This window comes from Aedes albopictus, chromosome 2, assembly GCF_035046485.1.
Source record: "Aedes albopictus strain Foshan chromosome 2, AalbF5, whole genome shotgun sequence".
Classification (NCBI taxonomy): Eukaryota; Metazoa; Arthropoda; class Insecta; order Diptera; family Culicidae; genus Aedes; species Aedes albopictus.
Genome location: NC_085137.1, coordinates 204,503,959 through 204,529,208, shown reverse-complemented (window position 1 = coordinate 204,529,208; position 25,250 = coordinate 204,503,959). Strand labels below are relative to the sequence as shown.

The following is a 25,250-nucleotide window of genomic DNA, read 5'->3' as shown; positions in this document are numbered from 1 at the left end:
ATCCAAATTGAGTTGCGACATTTCTAAGTAGGTTAAAAATCAATTTTCGCACGTTCGGTCACTACGTATTTCGACCAAAAGCATAATATAATATCACCTTCTAAATGTGTACACCGTGTGCTCAACGAGTATGTAGTTCGACGACAGTTCGATAATAAAAGCACACTTAGATTCTGATATTCTAGCTCAGTATTGGCAGTGGCGTCATGGTCGCGATTTTTCCACAGCTTTTTGAAAGGTGTTAGAATTTGGAACGAACGGAAAAAAAATAAATTCACATTTTTCGTTTATAAATCATTGTGATACGAAAATATCGATTGAATTCAACTCTAACTGTGTAACTGTGGGGGGGGGGGGGTCGGTGGGAGTTGTACTGAAACTCTCAAAAGTTGGTAAATATGATTTTTTTTTTCAACCTAATGTACTAGTTTTCTCGTGAATATGATTACTTGAGTGCGGAGCTTTTTCTTTTTTCTTGCTCGTCCTCTTTGTTAAACGCAAGAAAGAGCGAGATAAAAGAGAGAGCAAAGTGCCCCCTCTTTCATCTGTTTCTTTCTCGCGTTTGTTTACGAGAGTGAGTGAGAAAAAAGAAAAAGCTGCGCACGCTAGAGAATATGACTAAATAAGATAAACTGCGACAATAATACTTCGCGATTTCATTAATTTTGAGAGATCTTGCCTCCCCCTCACAACGTCACAAGTTGGCGCCAGAGACTAAGTGTTTACAAACAGTTCCCGAACTGTTAGTGCACAGCTTCGTGACGTCATCTTGTAGTATACTTTGGAAATAACAGATCTGCAACAAATAACACACGTATATAAATGGAAACAAGTACAAGCGGATGTTTAATGGCAAAGAAAGGGATGCATTTATTTCAGTTTTCTTACGTTTTCCAATCATAGTAATAAGGAATAAGAAAATGTAAGCCAAAAACTGTTTTTATTTTCTTTTTGGATAAAAAAAAACAAAAATTTCCAACCGTACCTTGTTTTACAACACTCTTGTTTATAACAGCTGGTATAAAATGTTGCCTAATTTTTTAAAATTTTCCGTGTAGAAAGTGTGGCTTCAACCGCTAGGTGTCGCGACCAACAGCAGTGAAAATTAATCAATATCTGATTCGTTAGAAGGCCTTCTCTTCTCTGTAGGAAGGTATCAGGTCAAGCGTCTGCTGAACCAAATCGGCAAGTGTGACACATTTCGTGCCGGTCGATCGGTTGGTGGTCGCCGTGGTGAAATGGCCTGATAATAATAACGAGCGTGCGCTGGCTGGCTGGATGGTCGAGTGTCTGCCAACAGGTTGACCCATCTGCTGTTGTGGCTGCTTGCTGGGGTGTGGCACGGCAGGCATTCTGTGCCAAAATCCCGAAGGCCAAAACAAACCAATTTCCCGTTATAATAAGCCCGTGGTGGTGGTGATGGTTGTCTCTCTCGTTTATAGCACGGCACCCAATGTTGTTCTTTTCCTTTTTTTTGCGAGGCCACGCAGAAACTGAGCGGCAAAAATTACGAAATAATTGCGTACGTCTGAGGTGCTCGCCTGGTTGTTTTGCTCCGATGGTCGTCACCCGTCAAACCAGTTGCTTCCCCCTGGTGTTTGGATTCAAGACGGGGAAAACACCAGATGAAACTGATAAAAACGCCTGATTATATGGTGTGATGAGAGAGAAGTAGTAAAAAACAAATAAACGGAACCATTACATTGCTGAGCTTCAGTTAAAAAAAAAAAAAAAAAACAAATCTTCCCCATAGCGCTTAACCGTTCCAATTAATCTGTAAAATGTTCCGTTACTAAATGTAAGGAATATCATTAGGGGCTGTCCATAAACCACGTGGTCATGAGGGGGGGGGGGGGGGTGCGGCCCATGAGCATTTTGTATGGACGAATAAAAATTTTTGTATGGACAAATGACCACGCGGGGGGGGTTGAGAAGTCCCAAAAAAATGACCACGTGGTTTATGGACAGCCCCTTACTTTTTCACAACTAAACAGTTGTATAACAATTTCTCAATTTTCAACGCATGTGTTGTAATACGATAAAAATTTGCACATGTGGCAAACGTTAGAGGGGGCCAAAAGTACGTTTTGAAGTTTTCGTGTCCATATCAAATTGTTTCTTTCGTATGTCAAGGTTGTTCGAAATCTTTTTGAAAATTACCTTGCATTCAAACAACTATGAAAAGTGTTTACTTAGGTATGTCGAATTCGTTTTTGAGCCTGTGTTGGAACTGGATCGGTGAAAGATGTGTAAACAAACAAACGTCAAACAAATTTCAGCACAACCAAACCTCAGTCGGGTTGATGTTGCAATTTTGATCTGATCCAGTTCCAACTTCCAACCCAGGTTCTAAGTGAATCAAAAACGAAAACGACATTAGTTTCAGACCTGAGCACCCGCGGTGGTGCAGAGGGCCGAATTGAAAGATCTCCATCCTGGGTGATTGCCTGCCATCGCCTTGACCTGTGACCAGGTCAAATTTCTGTCGAGTTGCTTGATTTCGTTGTTGAAGCTGCGCAGCCGCCATGAGCCTCTGGGTCAGCCTCTGCTGCGATGTCCTACTGGGTTCCAGTCTAGCGCTTGCTTTCATATTTCGTTTCCGCCCCTGTGTAGAGTGTGGCCGATCCACCTCCACTCCCGCTCCCGAATTTCTCTCGCTATCGGTTTTTGATGACATCGACGATGAAGATCCAATTGTCAGGCCACCATGTACGAATTTTATACCGCAGGTATCTATTGATGACGACCTGTAGCCGTTGAGTGTTCTCCACTGATACACACCAAGTTTTACTGGCGTATAGCACAGATTTCACGTTCGAGTTGAAAATTCGACGCACCAAGCGTCGACTAATCTGGTTGTTTTCTTAAACTCGCAACATTTCTTAAACTCGCAAAAGCAGCCCTCGCCTTCTTGATCCGTGCACCTATGTCGATCTTGGTGCCCCCATCGACCGCCATTTGGCTATCAAGATATTGAAAGCTTTCAACATTCTCGACTGATTGCCTAGCTACCATAAAGCTAGAAGGGTTGACCGTGTTTACATCTAAAGATTTGGTCTTGTTTACGTTGATGGTAAGACCTGCCGTCGAGGAGCGAATGGCAAAATCATCGAGGTTACTCTGCATAACAGAGCGCCGTTGAACTAGAACCACGTCATCAGCCAATTCAAAGCCATGTGAAGCCACGATTAGGTTCACGATCAATCGCATCTACCAGAATCTCGTCGATTACGATGAGGAAGAGTAGCGGTGATAGTGTACATCCTTGCCTCACTCCAGCAACGATCCGGATGAGATACGACAGGACACGGTTGTGCATGGAAATGCCCTGAACTGTACTTCAATGAGGCCGATGATTTTCTCAGGTACACGCTTGAATCTGAGGGCTTTCCACATATTCTTGTTATTGAGACGGCCGAAAGCTTCTTCGTAATCAATGAACACCATGTAGATTGTAGAGAGACTCTTGGAATTCAATGATTTGCTCCAGAATAATACGAAGCATGACAATATGGTCCACACAGGATCGTCTGGTACGGAATCCAGCGTTCTGCCAGCTGAGAGCTGCGTCTATCTTCTTTTGTATCAGGTTAAGGATCACTTCACAGAGAACTTTGAGAACGATACACAATAACATGATGCCCCGCCAATTATCGCATACAATCAGGTAATACTTTTACTAAGAAGTCACCTTAACTGAGACGACTTGCATCTAGTTGGCCGGAAATGTTGTGGTTTCCCATATGTTGCAAAAGTACTTCCTAAACTGTGCGCCACGTCGCCCTGGTGTGCCATGAAACTTTCTGAGGTTCACCGCAGGCTCTTGAAGGAACAAATGCTTATAGTACAAAACACGGAATATCACTATTTTCTTCTAATTCCCGTTTTACCGTGCAACTCAGTTTGGTGCAAAAACCAGCTTTTTCCCAAAATTTGATTAATCGGGTTTGCAAAACGATCGGCATTTTGTGGTATTTTGAGTTGAATATGATGGAGAAAACTGCATTTTCAATTTTTGAATATGCAGCAATTCGATTTGCTGCTTGATTTGCTGGTGAACTACTGTCGCTACACGTATTTTTTCCAAGTTTTTTTTTAAATTGATGTATTCAATTTCTACATTTTTCATTCTTATCAAACATTTGTATTGCACCATATTGTTTAAATTTGCTGAATTCTATGAATTGGACTTAGGCTACTTGGTTTGGTTTTTTTGATTTGCCTAATAATTGGCTTCTTTACCGGTGTTGAGATAATCTTATATCTTAAAAATCTGCATGTCAAACTGAGCCGAAATCCAAATTTTCTTGAATTTTGGTGCCCGGGAACCTATTTAAAAATCAGTTCAAAGTTTGTATGGGAGCGATTGGTCGAATCACCCCTCGTCGCATTTTGTACTGGGCGGAGCTGTCAAGCAGTTGCCCAGTTGTCAAAAGGTGATTCATAAAATCTCTTTGAAATTGATTTTAAGTAGGTACAAAAATAAAGTTCTAAAAATCGGAAAAAAATCATAGTGGCTCTGAAAAAGGTGCTCTTCCGCATAAAATCAAAAAATCAATACATTTTTCAAATTTTAAGAGTCCATTTTTTTATTAACAGTAAAAATTTAAAGCTCTATCCAGAATAATTACTATCTTGTTCTTTCAAACTTTTCGTTGTAGTATTTTTGACAACACTAGCATTATTTGAAACACGTGAACCACTTAGGCTCTGTCTTATTTCATGAATCAGTAATAATTAAAACTACAAAGTGATAACGAAAATTAAAAAAAAATATCGAAGAGCGTGAGGTTGTCTCTTTGGGATGTTCAAAAATTTTAGTAGTTACATCTTTCAGATTTATTTTTTCCTATTTTATGAATTACGTGGGTGCCTTAAATACTTTAAACGTTTTGTATAGTCAGACCCGCAGAAATTCTAGACTTCACCCTAAATTTGTGAAACATCTTCAAGCCAGGCTACATATTATTTTTTTTATTTACGATACTTTACCCTAATAGGCAGTCGTATTATTCAGTTTAAGATGTACCACTTCAGTTTTGTTCAATTGGTAAAGTTCCTACGATAAAATTCAAAGACTTTGAAATCTCAGGACTGTTTATAAAATCCTCCATTTTTCAAAAATAAACACATTTCGGAAAATTTACTTCTTTGGAATTTTAGGAAAACATTCAACTGAAGCTTGTCTACAATTTAGTATTTGGGAATTTTGTTCGGGAAGTTGAATAAGAATGATGAAAATTTATTGTAAAAATGTGTTGGTGCGCCGCGAAATTTTTTGAACCTCTGTGTTGCAGAATAATTGATGCAGCAAACGTTCAGATACTAGGGGTTAGCTTTGAGCTATCAGGTATCAGAAGGCCGGCTGCAGAGGCAAGTTATCCTTTATTTGCGACATTTGTGCCATCGCCATAATAATAGCCTATTTCATTCAGCTCCCCGATTCTAGTTCGACAAGCAATAACTATCTTCGACCTGGAGTTGGCCGAAACAAGTGCTTTAATAGCAGCCTGGCTATCTGAACAGAAGTATATTACTTTGCCCATTATGTGCTGCTGAAGTGTCGATTGCACTCCGCACATAAGAGCAAAGATTTTGGCCCAAAAAACGGTGCAATGTCTACCAAGTGAGTAAGACTGATACAGCCTTAGCTCACGAGAATAAACACCAGAGAAGGCTTACTGGAATCGCTCAAGCAGTGCCCTAGTGGACAAAAGAGCTGTAAATTAGGTTAAGCGATTGAAGAATAAAAAGAAGCACTTTCTTGCACTTACTGTCTACGGATACTCGGTCTACAAGAGGAAACTCCTGTTAACCGTACATCAACAAACACCTCGTTTTTTTCCACTTTCGGTGGATTGGGACAAAATTGTCCTTGCTCCAAGTGATCTTACAATTACTTATAATTTCTCTTATAGGTCATTTTCTACGAATTTCCTCTTCCGGAAAAAGTGGACATCTGGATACCTGGAAAAAAGTATTTCAGACGGCATCTTATGTAACTTCTTGGAAGTTGTACTTAAAATTTGTACAGCGCCTAAATGTATTCTGTTCTATTTCTACTACATCCAACTGGTTGCCGTTGCGCTGCTTTCACTTTCTACCCTATCATGGTAGAATGATGAGCACGAAGAAGTTGATGTGTGGCTGTTGGTTGTTCCTGTTTCCAGTCCGATTGGGGGTCCATTATGAGTTGCCGTTCACCGTTGTTCAAGTATCCGGGCCCATTTGAGCCATATGCTCAGAAGATGGTCAGTGTCAGCTGCTCTCAGGGGGAAAGAGCAACTGACGAAAGTGCCGGGGCTGGGATCGAAACCCATGACCATCTGCTTATGAAGCAAACGTGAAGTAAAAAGCGTTACTTGTTTGAGATGAATGTGTAGTGGGGCAACGTCAAAGAGAACTTTCAGCGCTGCCATGGGAGTTGAAGAGAACGTTCCAGACATCGCCATTAAGCACATCCTTTGGAGATGGTGTTACAAAAATAAAAGAAAATAATATTTACAAAGTATTAACACTGCACGATACACATATAACCTTACAAATGCACAAATTAGGAACATTACAAATTGACGCAGCACAACACATAAGATAAATGTGCCCTGTTATCCAGATGGATAACTCCTTCCGATCACAGGATGACGAGGTTTTATGTAAGGGTTTGTGTCCATCAGTCATCCTGGAATTGTATTTTAGTTGGCAGTTTGCCTTTTAGTTCACAGCATTTGTCGCTGTGTTCATAGCTTGGTTTTGTCTAGGAAAACTAATCCTAATCGGGCATCCCGTTTCAGGTTTCGACACTTGAGCTCAATAACTTGACGTCCGTGGCAGGGAAAGGCTTAATTTTCTAGTACTTGACCTCTGCCCGAAATAGCCTGAAAGTTGGCAATCAATATTGGATTGCATTTCATGTACCCCTATTATGTCAGAACCTTATAAATGTACATTAAAACTCGGGGAATATTTACTAGTTAAAATAAAACATATAACACACAGAACGCACGACCATAAAATACATAACATATTTAACAATTATTCTGTCTTATTAATGTAACAAACATTTATACCCGTAACAATGGCCTAACTTTGATTGGATCGTTCTTATTTCGCCCTTTTGCCACCACACAAGACATCCATAGGCCAATATTGGCCGAACAACAGTTGTGGAAATCCATTTGATGTACTTGATTTAGACCCCAAGTTGTACCGAAGGTTCGCCGACATTTCGCGAAGGCCATACAAGCTTTCTTGATTCTGAACTCAATGTAAGGTGTCCAGGAAAGCTTGGAATCAACTCCAACGTACTTTACCTGTTCAGTCACATAAATTTCAGAATCAAAGAGACGCAAAGGTCGAACGCCATAACGGTTTCGCCTTTCCGTCAAAAGGACAATAGATGTTTAACTCGGATTAACCGATAGGCCATATTGGTGACACCAAACCTCAACTACCCGAAGAGCGTTTTCCATCCGGTCGAAAAGGGCGCTGATGCACACCGACTAATAATGTAAGGTAGACGTCGGCAACCATTAGTAGGAAAACCGCTGTTATTGAGTTGTCTTAATAGCTTATCTGCTACGAAGTTCCACAAAAGCGGTGACAAGACTCCCCCTTGAGGGCATCCACAAACACTCAATTTCCTAATCAGCTGCAGTGATGCCTCCCGCTACCCCATACAACAGTGCTGCTGATAAAACAAAGCAATGAGCCATTCGTCGGAACACTAATTGGTAATAGTTAAATAACTTTTTTCACAAGCCCCTATTCGTTTTGCGGTCTTCGAAGGAATGATTCGTAGATAAATGTTCTACAAGAAGTGTTTCAGATTTTTGAATCATAATACATAGTGATATAAATGTAAACAACTATACTTTAAAGTAGATTTTTGTGTTCCTAAGAGTAGTAGAGAAATTGAGCTACAATAACCTCAGCCTTTCGTCTAAGTACTAACATTATGCAATATGTATTCCGCTCTATTTCCAGATGCTTCTTCCTCGAACGAGGCCGTCCACTTGCAACAGAGACTGAAGAGCCTTAGCTCTGAACTGGTTACTTTAAGAAATCGGCTTCACACCGGAGCGGGTCAAACGACGCCGGCCACGGCGGCGGGAGCTAATGGAACGGTAACAGTTGGAAACGCCGTCATCACACCAGCCACAACGCCAAATACCAATAACCCACAAACGCTCGGCGGTCACGGAACAACGACGACGACGACGACGACAACGTCTACCAATGGCACCACCGGAGCAGGCCTTCAAGCGACGACAGTGGGTGCAAATGGGATCAACATTCTGTCACACCTGAACAGCACCTCCAATGGCAACGGCTGCAATAACAACACCGCAAATGGCAAGGTACGTTTCGCGAGAGCCCAAAATCAATCACCCTCGCTCTCTGGTAAACGCCAGTAAAATGCTGGGCTCAATAGCTCCAACGGCTACCATAAAGTCGCTAGTTCGAAAGCTGTTTGATTTATTTGAAAATGGCCTGTCTTAAAGCAGCGGCCTATTTTCCTCATTGACAGTGCTGAAGATTTACACGTTCGCTCTGTGTGTCTTTACTTTCCAGGGTCCCATGCTGGTGACGCCATCGCAGTGCATACCCCCCAACAGTGGCAGCACGTTAAACCACCCGGGCAGCGTCATACCAATAGTCTCACCAAGAAATACCTCAATACCATACCCGCTGCCCCATCACAATAGTACCGGGACGATACTGCTAGGAGGTAAGTAATTTGAAATAAACATCGAGAGTGCTAAACATGTTAAACAAAACGAATGCCTTTATGCTGAGTTTCAAAATGCAGTTGGTCACCCTAGATGTGAAGGAACCAACAAACCCTTGCGTCGGTGGGTGATGGTGGTCTGTGTCCTATTCTGCAGCATAATAATAATAAGCATAAATCTTTTACTTGACACTTGGTAGAAGGTACTGGATACTCGTACACTGTACCTACCGATGTGCTAGCTTACCGCCATCAACTCCGGCGAGTTGGATCCAGGTGCCACAAAGCCCCAACTCTAAGAAACAACACCGCAAGTTCGTTTTAAAGGCTCTGACGACTGAGCTCGAGTTGCCACAGTACTGTCTCTGTACGAATGCATGAATGGATCTCGGATCTGGGCCTAATGATAATTGCATAGTGCTGCCGCCCGGCGCACAGGATGGTGTTCGTAATATTTTCCTGCTGCGCCGCCGCGCCGGTGCAACATGATGATGGAGTGTTGCTGTTCGGTTTCAGCGGCTGCGTTGTTTTTCTTGCCACTCCAGTAATGAAATTGATTATAGTTTCATGGCCATCAAATTATGGGTTCGCGAACAGATTTAGTCTGTTTATTTTCCGAACGTATATTATGCAAGAAATGAAAACCTATCGACAACGGTAATTGAGCGTTGTGCGCACAATGCGCAGTGCTACGGGAACAAGGGGACTATCAAATTGATTAATCACATTATTTTCCATTCAGAAGGCATTGCAAGATGCAGGGCTCCTATGTAATTACTCAGGATATGTTTTATGAACTCTTCCAAGTTTTTATTTAAATCGCGAGGAGATTCTTTGACTGTACCCTTTTCTTCTTGGCACAAAATACCCACTAAAGCCCAGTTTCGAGTTCAACAGGAATTGTTCAAGAAACTTCTTGACCGATTCCTGGCAGAAACTTTCTACGGTGACTGCCATTTGAACAAATCTAGCTCTCTGGCATGCTGAACAATTCAGCTGAAGAAACCTTTATACTAGTGGCGCCTGTTTTAGAGAAGTCAGTCGGTTAAACGAAATCTTTGCGAGTGGACGAATGTCGTTTTCCAAATAGCAAATGGGGTTTTACTCACACTGTTGAGAAAGATCTGGAATGCCTATTTAATACACAACACATTTCATCGCATTACAACTTTAGGTGAGCTCAAGTGAGCCAGATATTTTTTCTTATTCTTACGATTCTTCACCTTTGGCACAGTCTCTTAACTAAAAAAAATCAATGAATAGGTTTAAAACAACCTTACATACATACATTTATTTGCTCAACATCACATATAAGATGTTCGCCAATTCACACTCCAACTTGTCCGCCACACACCGTTCTCCTGCACACCGCCGTAGGTCGTCCTTAGCACGCGTCGCTCGAATACTCCGAGTGTTTGCAGGTCCTCCTCGAGCATGGTCCATATCTCGTGCCCGTAGAGGACCACCGTTCTTATTAGCGTTTTGTACATGGTGCATTTGGTGCGTGGGTGAATCTTTTTCGACCGCAGTTTCTTCCGGAGCCCGTAGTAGGCCCGACTTCCGCTGATGATGCGCCTCTGAATTTCACGGCTCACGTTGTTGTCAGCCGTCAGTAAGGATCCGAGGTAGACGAATTCCTCCACCACCTCGAAAGTATCCCCGTCTATCGTAACATTACTACCCAGACGGATCCGGTCGTGTTCGGTTCCGCCTACCAGCTGCTTTGCTGCTTCGCGTTTCAGGCGGGTGTACAGCTCTACCACCGTTCCAAATGTTCTGGCAATAATGTCCATGTCGTCCGCAAAGCACACAAATTGACCGGATTCGTGAAAATCGTTCTCCAGCTGTTGAGTCCGGCTCGTCGCATTACACCTTCCAGAGCTATGTTAAAGAGTAGGCATGAGAGTCCATCTCCTTGTCTCAGACACCCGGAGAGATTCGAATGAACTGGATAGTTAACCCTTACGCAGCTTTGCACACCGTCCATCGTTGCTTTAATTAGTCTAGTCAGCTTCCCAGGAAAGCTGCTTTCGTCTATGATTTTCCATAGCTCTGTGCGATCGATACTGCCGTATGCCGCTTTGAAGTCGATGAACGGGTGATGCGATGGGACCTGGTATTCACAGCATTTCTGGAGGATTTGCTGGCAATGAAGCCGGCTTGATAACTTCCCACGAGTTCATTCGTTTCAAGTGACATACGACGGAAGATGATCTGGGATAGCAATTTATATTCAAATTAGTGATCACTCAGAAGTTCTCACATTCCAAATGGCCTTTCTTGTGAATGGAGCAGATTACCCCTTTCTTCTACTCATCCGGTAACTGTTCGGTTTTCCAGATCCTTACTATCAACCGGTGCAGACAGGTGGCCAAATTTTCTGCACCAATCTTGATGAGTACAGCTGTGATACCAAAATAGCCTTGCTCCGTACAAATTTTGATGGAATACTTCGCATTTTTGGCACCACAAAAGACATCCATAGGCCAATATTGGTCGAACAACAGTTGTGTAAATCCTTTTGATGTACTTGGGTTTTAGACCCGATGTTTAACCAAAGGTTAGCCAGCATTACTCGAATGCCATACAAGCTTTCTTGATTCTGTACTCAATATGAGGTGTCCAAGAAAGCTTGGAATCAAGAATAATTCTAACGTACTTTGCCTGTTCAGTCACATTGATTTCAGAATCAAAGAGACGCAACGGTCGAACGCCATCACAGTTTCGCCTTTCCGCGAAAAGAACAATAGATGTTTCACTCAAATTAATCGAAAAGTCATGACAAAACCAACCCTCAACTACCTGAAGAGCGCTTAACATCAACTCAAAAAGGGTAATGATGCAAATACTGACTAATAATGTTAGGTAGCCGTTGGCAAAACCATAAGTAGAAAAACCACTATTATTGAGATGCTTCAATAGCGAATGTGCTACGAGATTTCACAAAAGTGGCGACAAAACTCCTCCTTGGGGGCATCCATAAACACTAAATTTCCTAATTGCTGCTTGACGCAATGTAGAGAAAAGATGTCGGTTTTTGAGCATATGATGAATCCAACATTGGAAATCATTGGAGATATACCATGACTCCCTGCGGTTTCCGATTTCGCATCGAAACGCATGTTGTCAAAGGCACCTTCGATATCTAAAAAAACAAGCAGGATTGCTTTTGAGCGAATGCTTTCACGATATCCTAAACATCTTAGTGTAAAAGATTTGCAATGGACTTATCAGATTAGTAGGCATGTTGGTTCACATGAAGAGGCACGTTGGTTAGATGAACATCACGAACGTGATGGTCCACTTTTTGCTTCTTCATACGACACATGACCCACTTTCGGGATAAACTTTACAGTAATATCCCGCCAAAGTTTGGAAATATACCCTGTAGCAAAACTGCAAACAAGTAGTTTATTTTTTCAAGAGAATCATAACTACAAGAAAAGGCATCAGGTTCATCCGATGTAATATTCAATCATCCGGGCAAGTATGTGCTGAATAAGCATTCCAGAACTTCCCCATCAGGGGAAGTGGTATCCCCATTTGGAAAACGAAGTTCGTTCACTCGGAAATCCTTGGAATTTTGTTCAACCGAGTGACCTCACTCAAACTGTAAATATTTGTACAAAGGTTTTTCTGACCGGATCATTCAGCAGACCGGAAAGCTTTCCTGTAGGTCTTGTGAGCCGACCCGAAAGCCTTCGAATCAGCCAAACGTCGTCTGTTCCAACTCTTTCTACATTGTATCCTGAGCTTCGTCGGATCAAAATTTCACCAAGGAGTTCCTCTTGTGGTCTTTGCAGACCGAAGAAAGCAGGCTTCTTCGAAAGTTTCCATGATGAAGGCCGTTGTAGTATCAACGGCATCATCCAAATCACTTGGAGTTTCAATGGATGGTGACTATCCAAATCCATGGAATTTAAGCACAATCAATTATTAAAGAGATCCCAGTTGGTTCATTGAGGATTTCTGAAACGCAAAATTTGCGAAGTAACATTCGAGTGTTGATCACTGGATGTAGTCAGATAGAAATTCTTCATCTGACACATGGCAATTGATCAGCTCGTGACTAGTTCTACTAGAGCAAAGGTTCGCTTCTAACACTGCCTCTCTGGCAGGTATTTACCATGAAGGTAGGGCGATTGCCTGTGTTAAGTAATCGTAGATCTATACGTTCTACTTAAGTACTTCATCAAACTGGAGCCTTCCAAGCTAATGCTTGAGCTGCCCAGATGATACGATGAGTATTAGTATCACTGTGTAATCAATTGTACCTTTTAATTCCGTCCTATGTTGCTTATCCTTTGTCAAAGGATTAACCAACATAGGGCGGAATTTAAAAGTTACAACTGATTACACCCATTCGAAGAGGATATTCTGCTTAGAGGGTTCGAAAAATTGATACTAGATTAATATCACTGCCAACACTCAGCGGAAGGCATTTTCAAGTGCAGTAGACGATGACTTATTTGAAAGTATCCGTAGGGGATGGTTCATCATGCCCTAAATAAACCGATCAATAGACGTATTTCCTGTTGGGGCTTCCAACAGATACATCAATCGTGGCAGCACATACATTTCAGTGGTTAATTCAGAGACTAGTAACAATTGCGTTGTTGACAAGCGCACAGGCACGAGGCATGACACGCGAGTTTGCAGTTTCATTTTTACTGAAAGTTCACCGAGTTCACAAGGTTTCCTAGATTTCGAATAAGTCTACAAAGATTGATCGTTGCTGTATTTTATGCTCGAACAGCCGATATATCAATCAATATCAATATGAAGTCTATGTGTACACTGCACATTACCGATAAAACTTTAAACCTCAAGTTATATGGCGAATGATGACCATCGAAGAAAACTTGAAATGTATCGTATTTATTCACGCCTTAGGGCATTTTCGCATCCTGCACACTGATCGAAGAGATAGCCAGATTATAACGGCGCATGGTAATGACTTCTCATTTATTATTTGTTCAAGAAGAGCCGATAGCATCGCCTTTTTTTTGCCACATTTAATAAAGATTTAATGACACGCATTAATGTTTTTTTTCCCAACCAGACTTACATCTACAGTTAAGATAATCACAAAACTTGTAGCAGTCCAACACCAATGTCTAATCTATCAGTTCTTACGATCTCATTGCACGAATTCATCATTAGACAATGGTTCTTGGTCTGGGAAGAGAAACAAATATACACACAAGTGCTTTTAATTACGGAAGCATGCATGTCACCATGCTGTCGTCACTAGAGCAGTAACTTAACCAACCCTCCACATACGAGTTAGCATAATAAAAGTACCATTGACACCGCCACCTCGTTGCCATTGGAAGTGCGTGGGAAATTTCTACCGAGATGTTCAGATCTGCCAGGTCGTTGGTTTAGCTGGTGTCGCTGTTAGAAATTAAACGATGCAGACAAACTAAAGGCCTAGAAATTATCGCACTCATTCCACAAATGAAAGTAAAAACCAATGCAGTTACGCAATCTTATATGTAGTTATTAGACGCCGTGGTGTTTCAAATGAAACTCGCTCAAAAAGTGCAAAAGGAAGAAAACAAACATCCATAGCCACGATCTGTCTGGCGATTTGCAAGTAAATTAATATGCGATACAAGTTGTTGGTCGGCAGGCTGCCGGTCTGCGGAACGTGTATATGGTTCTACTCTGTACGAGCTCGACCACCACCGAGCCCCGGGTGGATTTGAGCGGACAACACTGTCGCTGTGTATTCGTATGATTGATCGGTGTGAATGAATTTCGACAATAATGATTGCAAGTCTCGTTCTGTTAGGTTGTTCGTGTGGGCATTTCAATCTTTGAGACATGAATGGGGTTTACTCGAAGAAACTGACATTATGTTACTTCATGGATCACAACTGGTTCCCATATCGTAAGTACGTCAAATGGTAAATTTTGCTACACTGTCAGTAGAGATATTGTTTTTGGAAAAATAGTTGTCGACTAGGTTGTCGATGTACATTTGATCAGTGAAGAAAATTGTCAGACAAAAGAGGCACAAAACAAGCAACAAAGAAGTTGCGGCGATACTCACTCGGCGATTCCTGGTCACAGATAATGACATGATTACGAATTTTTTTGTTGCAGACAAAACGGAAGCTGAATTTGTTGCTTACTTTTCAATTAGTGAATAATCAATTATTACCAATCCGAAATCGAAATTTTGATAATACTTCTTCAGCAGCGTTGCACTGTTTACCAACTCGAAGTTACCGCTCGAAAATCACAATGCAAGGCTTGAAAATCTCTAAACTCGTGTTGCATGATCTTTATCCCATTTTGTTCAAGTTGGGACAAACTTATGTCGCATTGGGTGGATTGTCGCAACAAAAGTAGGCTGCAACATGGTCATTATTGTTGCTTACTTACCTTACCGATCAGGCTAAGGCCGGGGTGGCCTCTGCTGTACATAGTAGCCGTCCCCATTCCACTCGGTCCATGGCTGTTTGTCTCCAGTTCCGCACTCTGCGTAGGGTCCGCAGATCGCCCTCCACTTGGTCAACCCACCTATCTCGTTGCGCTCCACGTGTTCTTGTATCGGTCGGATGATTCTCGAGAACCATTTTAGTCGGGTTGTTATCCGACATCCTGATGACGTGACCCGCCCACCGTAGCCTCCCGATTTTCGCGGTATGGACGATGGTTGGTTCTCTCAGCAGCTGATGCAGCTCGTGGTTCATTCGCCTTCTCCAAGTCCCGTCTTCCATCTGCACTCCGCCGTAGATGGTACGCAACACCTTCCGTTCGAAAACTCCAAATGCGTGTTGGTCCTCTGCACGTAGGGTCCATGTTTCGTGCCCATTGAGGACGACCGGTCTAATCAGCGTTTTGTATTTAGATAGTTAACTTCGTGTTACGGCGAACTTTTTTCAATCGTAGAGTTCTGCGGAGTCCAAAGTAAGCACGATTTCCTGCCACAATGCGCCTCTGAATTTCTCTGCTGGTGTCGTTGTCGGCGGTCACTAGTGAGCCCAAGTACACGAACTCTTCAACCGCTTCGATTTCATCACCGTCGAAATAAATTCGGGGTGGCGGGCGCGGTGATTCCTCCCTGGAGCCCTTTGCCATCATGTACTTTGACTACGACACATTAATGACTAATCAGATTCGCCTGGCTTCACTCTTTAGTCGGATGTACGTTTCCGCCATCGTCTCAAATTTACGAGCTATAATATCAATATCATCAGCGAAACCAAGCAACTGAACGGACTTCGTGAAAATCGTTCCACTCGTGTTTATCCCCGCTCTCCTCATTACACCTTCTAAGGTAATGTTGAACAGCAAGCACGAAAGACCATGCCGTAACCCTCTGCGAGATTCGAAGGGACTCGAGAGTGTCCCTGATACTCGAACTACGCACATCACTCGATCCATCGTCGCCTTGATCAATCGTATCAGTTTATCCGGGAATCCGTATTCGTGCATAATCTCCCATAGCTGTTCTCGATCGATTGTATCATACGCCGATTTGAAATTGATGAACAAGTGATGTGTGGGCACGTTGTATTCGCGGCATTTCTGCAACACCTGGCGGATGGCGAACATCTGGTCCGTTGTTGCGCGTTCACCCATAAATCCAGTCTGATATTGCCCCACGAACTCTCTTGCAATCGGTGATAGACAGCGGCATAAAATTTGAGAGAGTATCTTGTAGGCAGCGCTCAGTAGTTTGATCGCGCGATAGTTCCCGCAATCCAACTTGTCGCCCTTTTTGTAGATGGGACACACGATACCTTCCATCCATTCCTCCGGTAATACTTCATCCTCCCAAATCTTGGTGATTACCCAGTGTAGTGCTCTCACCAGTGCTTCTCCACCGTATTTGTCATTTTTGTTGCGCGATGGTTGAATTTGGATTCACTGCATATGATTAATTCCACATGTCCGAAATTCAGTGTTTCAGTGTGATATTCACCATCTATCGGCAGCAAAAATTGGTGAGCAGTACCGGTATTACCAGTACTATAATATTCCTATGCGAGAGTTGTATACTTTCATCCTTGCCTTACCTCAGTATCGAACCGCATAAGATCGGAAAACACCGTTGAGCAATACTTTTCTGCATGAGATTGCAGCAATGATGCCCACATTTTCCCAGGGGCCGCAGATTACCCCGCATGTTTTCGTTACTAAGACGATCAAAATCCTTCTCGTATTTAATGATTCCCTGCTGACGGAAGATCGTGACAATCTTCTCCCATATCCGGTTCAAGATCACTTTGCTTGCAGAGAGCTTTGAGAACGATCCACAGTAACACACCCAGCCAGAAAAAGATCATTATTTTTGGGAACGTTTGTCTCAGACTGCTTGTATTAGATTATTTGAAGTGACGCAGTTTTCCAAATATTGCAAAATAATCGATGCAGAAGTGTTGCAAATAAAGTAGTTTATAAATTGATGAACAGTTTTTGAACATCGTTTTGTAAATCGAGCAAAGGTAGTTCTCGCTAAATTTTAACGGCTGATTTGGGAGCGTGTATATGAGCTCCACGATATTCCACCCATTTCATTAAAAAAATGGTTAAACTGATTGATTGTCGCTGATAACACGAACTACACAGTTCGTAAAATTAAATTTAAAAAACTGCTGTTACGGGGATGTAAGCGGCTTTCCGGAAATGTCAGGGGTGTTTCTGAGAGTCAAGAGTATTCCAAGGAGTATCATATGTTTTCATTGAATTTCAGGGGTGCTCCAAGAAGTAAGGGAGTTTTAAGAGGCTTTAAAGCGTTGCAGGGGTTTCAGGAGCACTCAAGAGTTTTCGAAGGGCTTCAGGGGTGTTTTAAGTGATTCCAGTGACTTTCCATGGGTGTCAAGGGTATTCCGTACGAATTTCAGATATGCTCCAAGAGATTTAAGAGAGCTTTAAGAAGCTTTAAAGCGTTTCAGGGGTTTCCGGAGCACTCAAGAGTTTTCCGGGTTGTTTTAGGTGCGTTCCAGAGACTAATGGATCAATCCAACGGAAATCACCTCGGAACTTTATTGATATTCCCTGAAAAGCCTTGATGCGTCTCTAAAACATACATAATACCACATAGATCTACGCTTTTGTTGAAATCTCCGAGGGAACTGTTCAAATTTGACCTGTAAGTTATTCGTAGAATAATCATGGAAGACGAATTCCTGCTCTCATAGCTTTCTTTATGGTTTACTGCCTATTAATATTGTAGGTATCTCGAAATAAATAAATCTCACAAGGAAAATTTCTCATAAATTCCGCTAGTAATACATTCCAGATATTTTATTTACCATTTGAAGTTCAATCATTCCTGCTTGATGGATCATAAAAAGGCATCAAAGGTGTCTGCTGAATGCTTGCGTTTACGAGTTATCATGCTAGCTGTTTTGTGGCAGCCGGTAAGAAGATCCCATGATACGGTATCAAGCACTTAAAACATTCACCATTGCTACATATGAGTACTGATTACTTCGCACCTGTGCTGTGGCTAACATTATTTAGGGAATCAGCCTTGGCGATTCAAGACAGGTGGGTTTCGCAACGCTTACACGTTCGTATCTCCATGTATCTATTTACTTCCCCCCAAGTTCATCTCTTCACAGGAGAAAAAAAACAGAAACGTAGAAAGCTTGGTTTCGTCATGCAACGTATCTCAGCGGGCGTCCGTCGTCGTTTCCGAAGAAGGAAATCTAAAAGTAACTGTTATTGGTTGTGGAGCTGGTCGGACAGCCAGCCACCGCCACCGCCGCCGAGGTGAAGGGATGCTGTGAAACAAATTGGTGGCTGATGATGCTTTTACCAGCGGTTAGAGAAAGACTTTTTTTTATTGCCGCTCAACTTAACGTCCCCATCGCGCCGTGAACATCGTTTCCTTTCCTAAGCAGTGCTGTGGATCCAAGGGTCTGGCGGCCTCTCTTCCTCTCTAGTTTGCAGAGATAGGTTGTATGGCTTGAGCCTAGCGCTCAGTTGATTCGAAGAGCGATGCCAGTCCCTCATGCGGGCTGGCTTAGTGACCTAAGATCTCTTAATAGCAACTGGACAAGCGATGACTAGATGTATTCACCCGAAAAAGGGGCCCTCGTCTTACACCTGACTCGCTCTGTCTCAGTCTCTAGTGTGCGTACATACCTACTCTAGTCCATCAGAGAGGAGCCATTCGCTTCGAAGCTATTAACATATTTTTTTAGATGGACTTGGCCTATCACGATAACGACTATTCGATCGCCATCTAAACGGAGCCCATTAAAGACATTCCCAAGAAGCTACAAAACTAATTAGGTGCTGCTCATTTGGGGTGAATGGTGGCGGTGGTTTGATTGGGGAACACCTATCGGAATGGTGTACCAAAGTACATAAATGTATACATAGAAATGGCATCAAAAATAATAGAAGCGTAATTGACCAAACTATTGTTTCCGATCTGATTGTTTATTAGGTTCTAAAACATTCTAGAACATTGAACATAAAAAGTACGGGAACTTCAAATTACTGCACACCTAGAGAAATATCATGTAATTTTTGGTGTCGTGATTCTGACATATTCGAGCGTCTTCAAAGTTTCAAATTTAGAGGTCAAAACCAGTAAATTTACATCTTCGAGGACACCATAAAATAAAATTTATTAGTTCTCGCAGTTGCCCATTAATGATAAGGAGAAATGCTATTGAATGGAATTAAATGTGAACACCAATATTTCTTGAAAGAAAAGTCAGACAGAAGAAGGAAGATTCTTTGATTGGAATATTAACATGTGAAATTCCAAATCATTACTACGACGTAGTAATCCCAAAGAACAGTGTATAAATTGGAGAAAATCCAATCTATGGGTATTGTATGAGCAAATAAAACGAAATTATTTACCTTGCGATTTTCGACTGTCAAGATTACTTCGAACGAACTTTGGTCTGGCTTGCAGTCTTAATAAATTTTCCTACGAATTTATTTTCTTGACTCCAACGTTTCAATCCCAATTTGGATCTCATCAGGGATCCTCTAAATGTTTACGTTATTTGATGATTTCGTCTCGTGCAAACTTTTGAGCGGAGTCGTGTTATCTAGGTGGTCATGGAAACAAGCTCATTTTCTGTAAATCTGGCGCCACCTAAACGTTTAATTGGTAAATCCGTGTGTTCGATCGCCAGCTGCGAGTTCATTTGTTCAGTAAATTTTGACATTACAGCGAGGTCCACGTTTATCAAATGCCACCCAGTTGATAGTTTGTTCAATTTATTTACCTTGATTTTCATTTATGAAATTGCGTAAATACAGGGGATAGGCAACTTTTTTTCTCTCACGCAAAAGTTCAAAAAGCTGTAACTTTTCATAGAGTGCATCGAAAATTCTTAAATTTTGATTGTTTCTCAACCTATTATATGTGCATCATTGGTACAAATTTGAGCTCCGTTAGTGAATCTTTTGCGAACTTGGGACCAAAATTAGTTGCTCAAAAAATAGTGTTTTATGAGAACGGTTCTAGCTTCGTGACAGATCTATCAATCGAGCTCAAATTTGTATCAATGATGCACATAGAATAGGTTGACAAACAATTAAAATTTGATAATTTTTAATGCATTCTACGAAAAGTTACAGCATGTTGATCTATTTTGTGAGAAAAAAAGTTGCCTATCCCAAACAATTTGGCCACTCCATGTATGTAAATGCAGCTTTTGCATCACTTGAAATAGTAATTCATGAAAACAAAGGAAAAAAATAACAGCTCGCAATCGTTATCCACCACTAAGGGCCTGTCCATAAACTACGTAACTGTAAGGGGGAGGGGTCTGCCTAAAGTCCACGCTCCATATAAAATTTAGAAATTGTGAAAATTGAAGAAAAGTTCACAAGGAATGATGGGGGATAGGTCTGAGGTAGCCCAAAATGAGTTCATGTAGTCTATGAACAGCGCCTAAATAGAATTTAAGAGTGAACTCGAACACGCAAAAACGGCGACGCTCAAAAATGTGTTCGGCCTGCACATTTTTGGTAAACACCCATGCCGCACAGGGACTGTGTTGGAAACACACATTTTTTTTTAAATTGCTCGTACGCTCACATGAGCATGTACTTTGCAATAATTTCGATATGGCAACCTCACTGGGTTTATAAACCACCTTCACATACCGAAAAATATTGATATTTTGCAAAAATGTGAGCGTAGGGTAATGCGCTAATTGTTGAACACTACCCAAATGTTGAACAGTTTCTGATATTGCTCTAATTAAGTTACAAAACTATACATATTTTACGCCAAAAAAATTGATTGAAAATTTTGTACCGCTGATGACACGAAAACTGCACAATTCTTAAGATTAATTTTAAGAAATTGCTGTTACGAAATAAGCTTTGCGGACAAATCGACTACAAATATCAAAGGCACACCATAGTTACAAGAACTGGAAGGATGTCATTAACAGTTTAACATTGTTTAAAATCACATTTTCATTGTAATTTTATTTGAAGAAATCCATGATCCAATTGTTGAACACTGGCATAACCTACGCTCTAGCATGACTGCTAGAATTTTTTTTTCACTTTACCTAACCGTGCATTTCATGGGTTTCAAGGGCGTTCCAGAGGTGTTCAAGAGGAATTCAGAGTGTTAAGGGGCTCCCAGGAGTATTTTAAGGCGTTCTAGGAGGCTCAGGAGCAACCCATGCGTTTTCAAGGGATTTCAGGGTCGTCCCATGAGTGTTCTTGGGGGTTGAGTAGGTCCCATGGGTTTCTAGGAGAGTTTCAGGGGCTTTTAAAGACGTACTTTTCTTCTATCGTTTCCGCTTCTAATCAAATCATCTCTGCCATTTTTGCATCTAGTCATGTTTAGAATGGTTTCAGTCGTTTCAGTCCACTATAGTTCTCTTCAAATGTGCGATTACTTGTAATTTAAATGAATTGTCACTAGCTCGGACTAGCTGGGCACAAAACACGAAAAACCTGGAAAAAAAATCCGCCAGAGCGAAAAAAATATCGGATGTCGGGTCAAAGTCGGGTCAAATTTTATCAAATGTAGGACCACTCCTCTCACTCCTCTTCTTGGCGTAACGTCCTCACTGGGACAAAGCCTGCTTCTCAGTGTTCAATGAGCACTTCCACAGTTTTTAACTGAGAGCTTCCTCTGCCAATGACCATTTTGCATGTGTATATCGTGTGGCAGGCACGAAGCAACTCTATGCCCAAGAAAGTCAAGGAAATTTCCTTTACAAAAAGATCCTGGACCGACCGGGAATCGAACCCGTCACCCTCAGCATGGTCATGCTGAATACCCGTGCGTTTACCGCCTCGGCTGTATGGGCCTGTTGGACCACTGTTGGACTCATATCAGATAACTGCTGGGTCTATGTTGGGTTCGGTGGCCAAAATAAAAACAAGTGAATGATAGGTTGATGTCGGGTTATACGTCATCAATTACGAACAAAGCTTCAACCGTTCAACAATTGGCGAGAACCGTCCAACATTAGGATGAGCTAGCTTAAGGAAGCGTTCAATATTTGGGTTACAGACTTCCCATACGAATGTTCTATTTTCTCTTAGAAAATGGAATTTAAGGAAATACAAATTCAATGGGCAGTATAAGGGATAAGTAGACCTAGACGTTCACTGGATATTTTTCAACTAAAGTGGAATTATGCACGGAAAAACAAACGAAAACCAAAATGCCGGTACTAACCGTTCAACAATTGGCGAATTACCCTACGAGCAATTTAAAAAAAATGTGTGTTTCCAACACAGTCCCTGTGCGGCATGGGTGTTTACTAAAAATGAGAGTTTTTAGTTTAGTGAGAAGTTCATCGCTGCACTGGTCTGTAGATTGAGCGTAATAGAAGAGTGCACCGATGAACTGAATTCATCGCGGTCCGAGAATTTTGACACTACAGCGGGGTCGCTTCCAATCAGAAGTGGAAGATTTCCAATCAGAATTGAACAATTCTGATTGGGAACGACCCCGCTGTAGTGTCAAAATTCTCGGACCGCGATGAATTCAGTTCATCGGTGCACTCGTCTATTAAGGAGTGCACCGGTGAACTGAATTCATCACGGTCCGAGTATTTTGACACTAGAGCGGGGCCATTCCCAATCAGAATTGTTCAATTCTGATTGGAAATCGTTCACTTCTGATTAGAAGCGACCCCGCTTTAGTGTCAAAATTCTCGGACCGCGATGAATTCAGTTCATTGGTGCACTCGTCTATGGTCCAATGGACTTATCCACCGATGAACCGAATTCATCGCGGCACGAGAATTTTGACACTACAGCGGGGTCGCTTCCAATCAGAAGTGAAAGATTTCCAATCAGAAATGAAGAATTCTGATTGGGAACGACCCCGCTGTAGTGTCAAAATTCTCGGACCGCGATGAATTCAGTTCATCGGTGCACTCGTCTATGCACGTGTTCACTTGTTTGACTTTTGAAAACTTTTTGACTTGCTCTGTTGAACTATCTTGAAAAGAAGAATGAACTTACTTCCCCACTGAGGTATTTGTATGAATGATATCTCTTAATCTTTTTCATGTTGCTAGCAAATATCCATTACTCAGCCAAGTGGATGAAAGAACCGTGTCCGACAGATGCAACTTAAAGGTGATCACGCTCAAAAGATATTACTTTTCATACATTGCTGCCCTGAGTTTCCAGACGTTCCTGCATAATGTAATCTAAATTCCGAATGCGTGTGCTGACTTGCAGATAACCCACCACAAAGTACTGCCGACACCCATTTGAAGCTACATTTGATTTCCTTCGGACGAACCCCAAGATTGAAGCATGTTTACACGTATGCCGCGCTTTGCTACTACGGGCATTCCTTACAAGTCTACATGGCATCTACAACCTCTAGAACCCACCGCGGACGGGAGTAATAATGTTGTTAAATCGTGTTTTCTCTATTCCGTTTCCAGATTCAGCGCAGTGTGGCGTTGGTGGTGGTGGCGGCGGTGGCAGCGGCATCGGCGCGAATGCCGGTCTAACAGGTGGCGGAACTCTTCCGCGGAGGACAGCGGTCGGCTACACAGGCAAGAACCAGAGTCCCCTGGGGGGCTCGGGAGCTGGGCTGGGTGGTGGTGCCCATCTTATCTCGCCAGGTGGTAACTCTGGCGGTCCCGGAGGTGGCACAATCATCGGCGGAACCCTCACACACCACTCGCACGGAGGTGGTCGACCCACTGTTGGGGGCAAAGATGGCAGCAGCGGCGGTGGAATCGCCGGCAATGGGTCCGGCTCCAAAACGGTGAAACTAGACGACCTGATACACCTGCCGGGACCGCTAACCGAGGATGCGGTCATGCGAACGCTCCACACCAGATTCAACGAGGGGAAGTTTTTCGTAAGTACATACTGTTGAGCAGATAGTTATTTGTTTTATTAGGCTTGAGTTATTTAGTGCAGTCTGGTTGGTGCGGTTTGTTGCCAGGCCGAGTTATTTGAGCCCCCCAGACTTCAGTTATGACTCTGCGGCAAATGAAGTTGTCATAAAAACGTCTCCATCACGATTGTAACCGTGTTCGGTCGAGTGCGGTTTTATGGTTTTAGTTGGTTAATTTGAGCGTCTTTTGCTTTTTAGTCGCACAACTAGTTGCGTTGAAAGACCCTCATTTTCATTCAAAATGTTGGATTACTCATAAAACAAACCGTATTATGAAAATTTCTAAGTAATGTACATAGAACATAAGCATAGTGCATAGAGAAATAAATATGCATTCGCAATAGATTGAATCATTTGCGTTCGGCAGTATTTATTCACAATCCAACAGTAACAGTTCGACACACTTCCCTGCATCTTCTTAAAAATATACCGACTTAAGACTTATAGCCATTTATTGCTGCAAAAGAAACAGCAACGGTATACTCTGCCTACAATTTCTCCGGCGGGCGGCTCCCCGTGGCGATTAATGCACTGCCGTCAAGGGGTCTTAACGATGATGCGCGCTCTGACGGAGGGGAAGTGTTGCTACATTAAGCCGGTCATTACGGCTAAGCCTGGCTAAAGTAGGCTTTTGCCTACAGAAAAATACAGTCTAGACTCCTACTACACGGTTGGTTCGGGGGTGCAGTAGGAATCCGTGTTGTGGGAATCACAGAGCTTATGGGATTTCGCCTAATTGGGGGTGTGAGCGAATATCTCAGGCGTATTACAATATAGCACCATACTTTCTTTGGCAAAGTTGTAGTACTAGAATAGATCTACCACACAATGCCAACTATCATCCAATTAGTTGGCAATTTGGCCGATAGAGGCGCTATGTAGAAGTGGTTGCTATGTACACTCGCCAATAGAAGCACTCATAAGTTATCACATGCGATATCTCTAGATCTAATTTATTTGGAATAATGCTGTCTTCGGCAAAGTTGTACAGTAGGTCAACAACTATCTGGCGATTTAATAATTAGTTGGTGATTTCGCCGCTAGGTGGCGCTACTTGTCAAGCAAAGCTTCAAACTCCGCTATCTCGAGATCCAGAGCAGATAGAAAAGTGCCGTCTTCGACAAAGTTCTTTAGGAAGTCAAAAGCAATCTGGTGATTTAACAATTAGTTGGTGATTTCGCCGCT

The 25,250-nt window shown here is 42.2% G+C and overlaps 1 protein-coding gene across 1 annotated transcript in view; it reads left to right on the top strand.

Moving 5' to 3' along the window:
* The first annotated feature begins 7,961 nt into the window (after positions 1-7,961).
* The window catches only part of LOC115264998 (myosin-I heavy chain-like), a 71,710-nt gene continuing 54,421 nt past the window's right edge, over positions 7,962-25,250 (top strand). The window contains exons 1-3 of the mRNA XM_062847931.1: positions 7,962-8,357; positions 8,572-8,728; positions 23,602-24,026. Of these exons, the coding sequence (XP_062703915.1) occupies positions 7,962-8,357; positions 8,572-8,728; positions 23,602-24,026 (978 nt within the window). The remainder of the gene's footprint in view (positions 8,358-8,571; positions 8,729-23,601; positions 24,027-25,250) is intronic.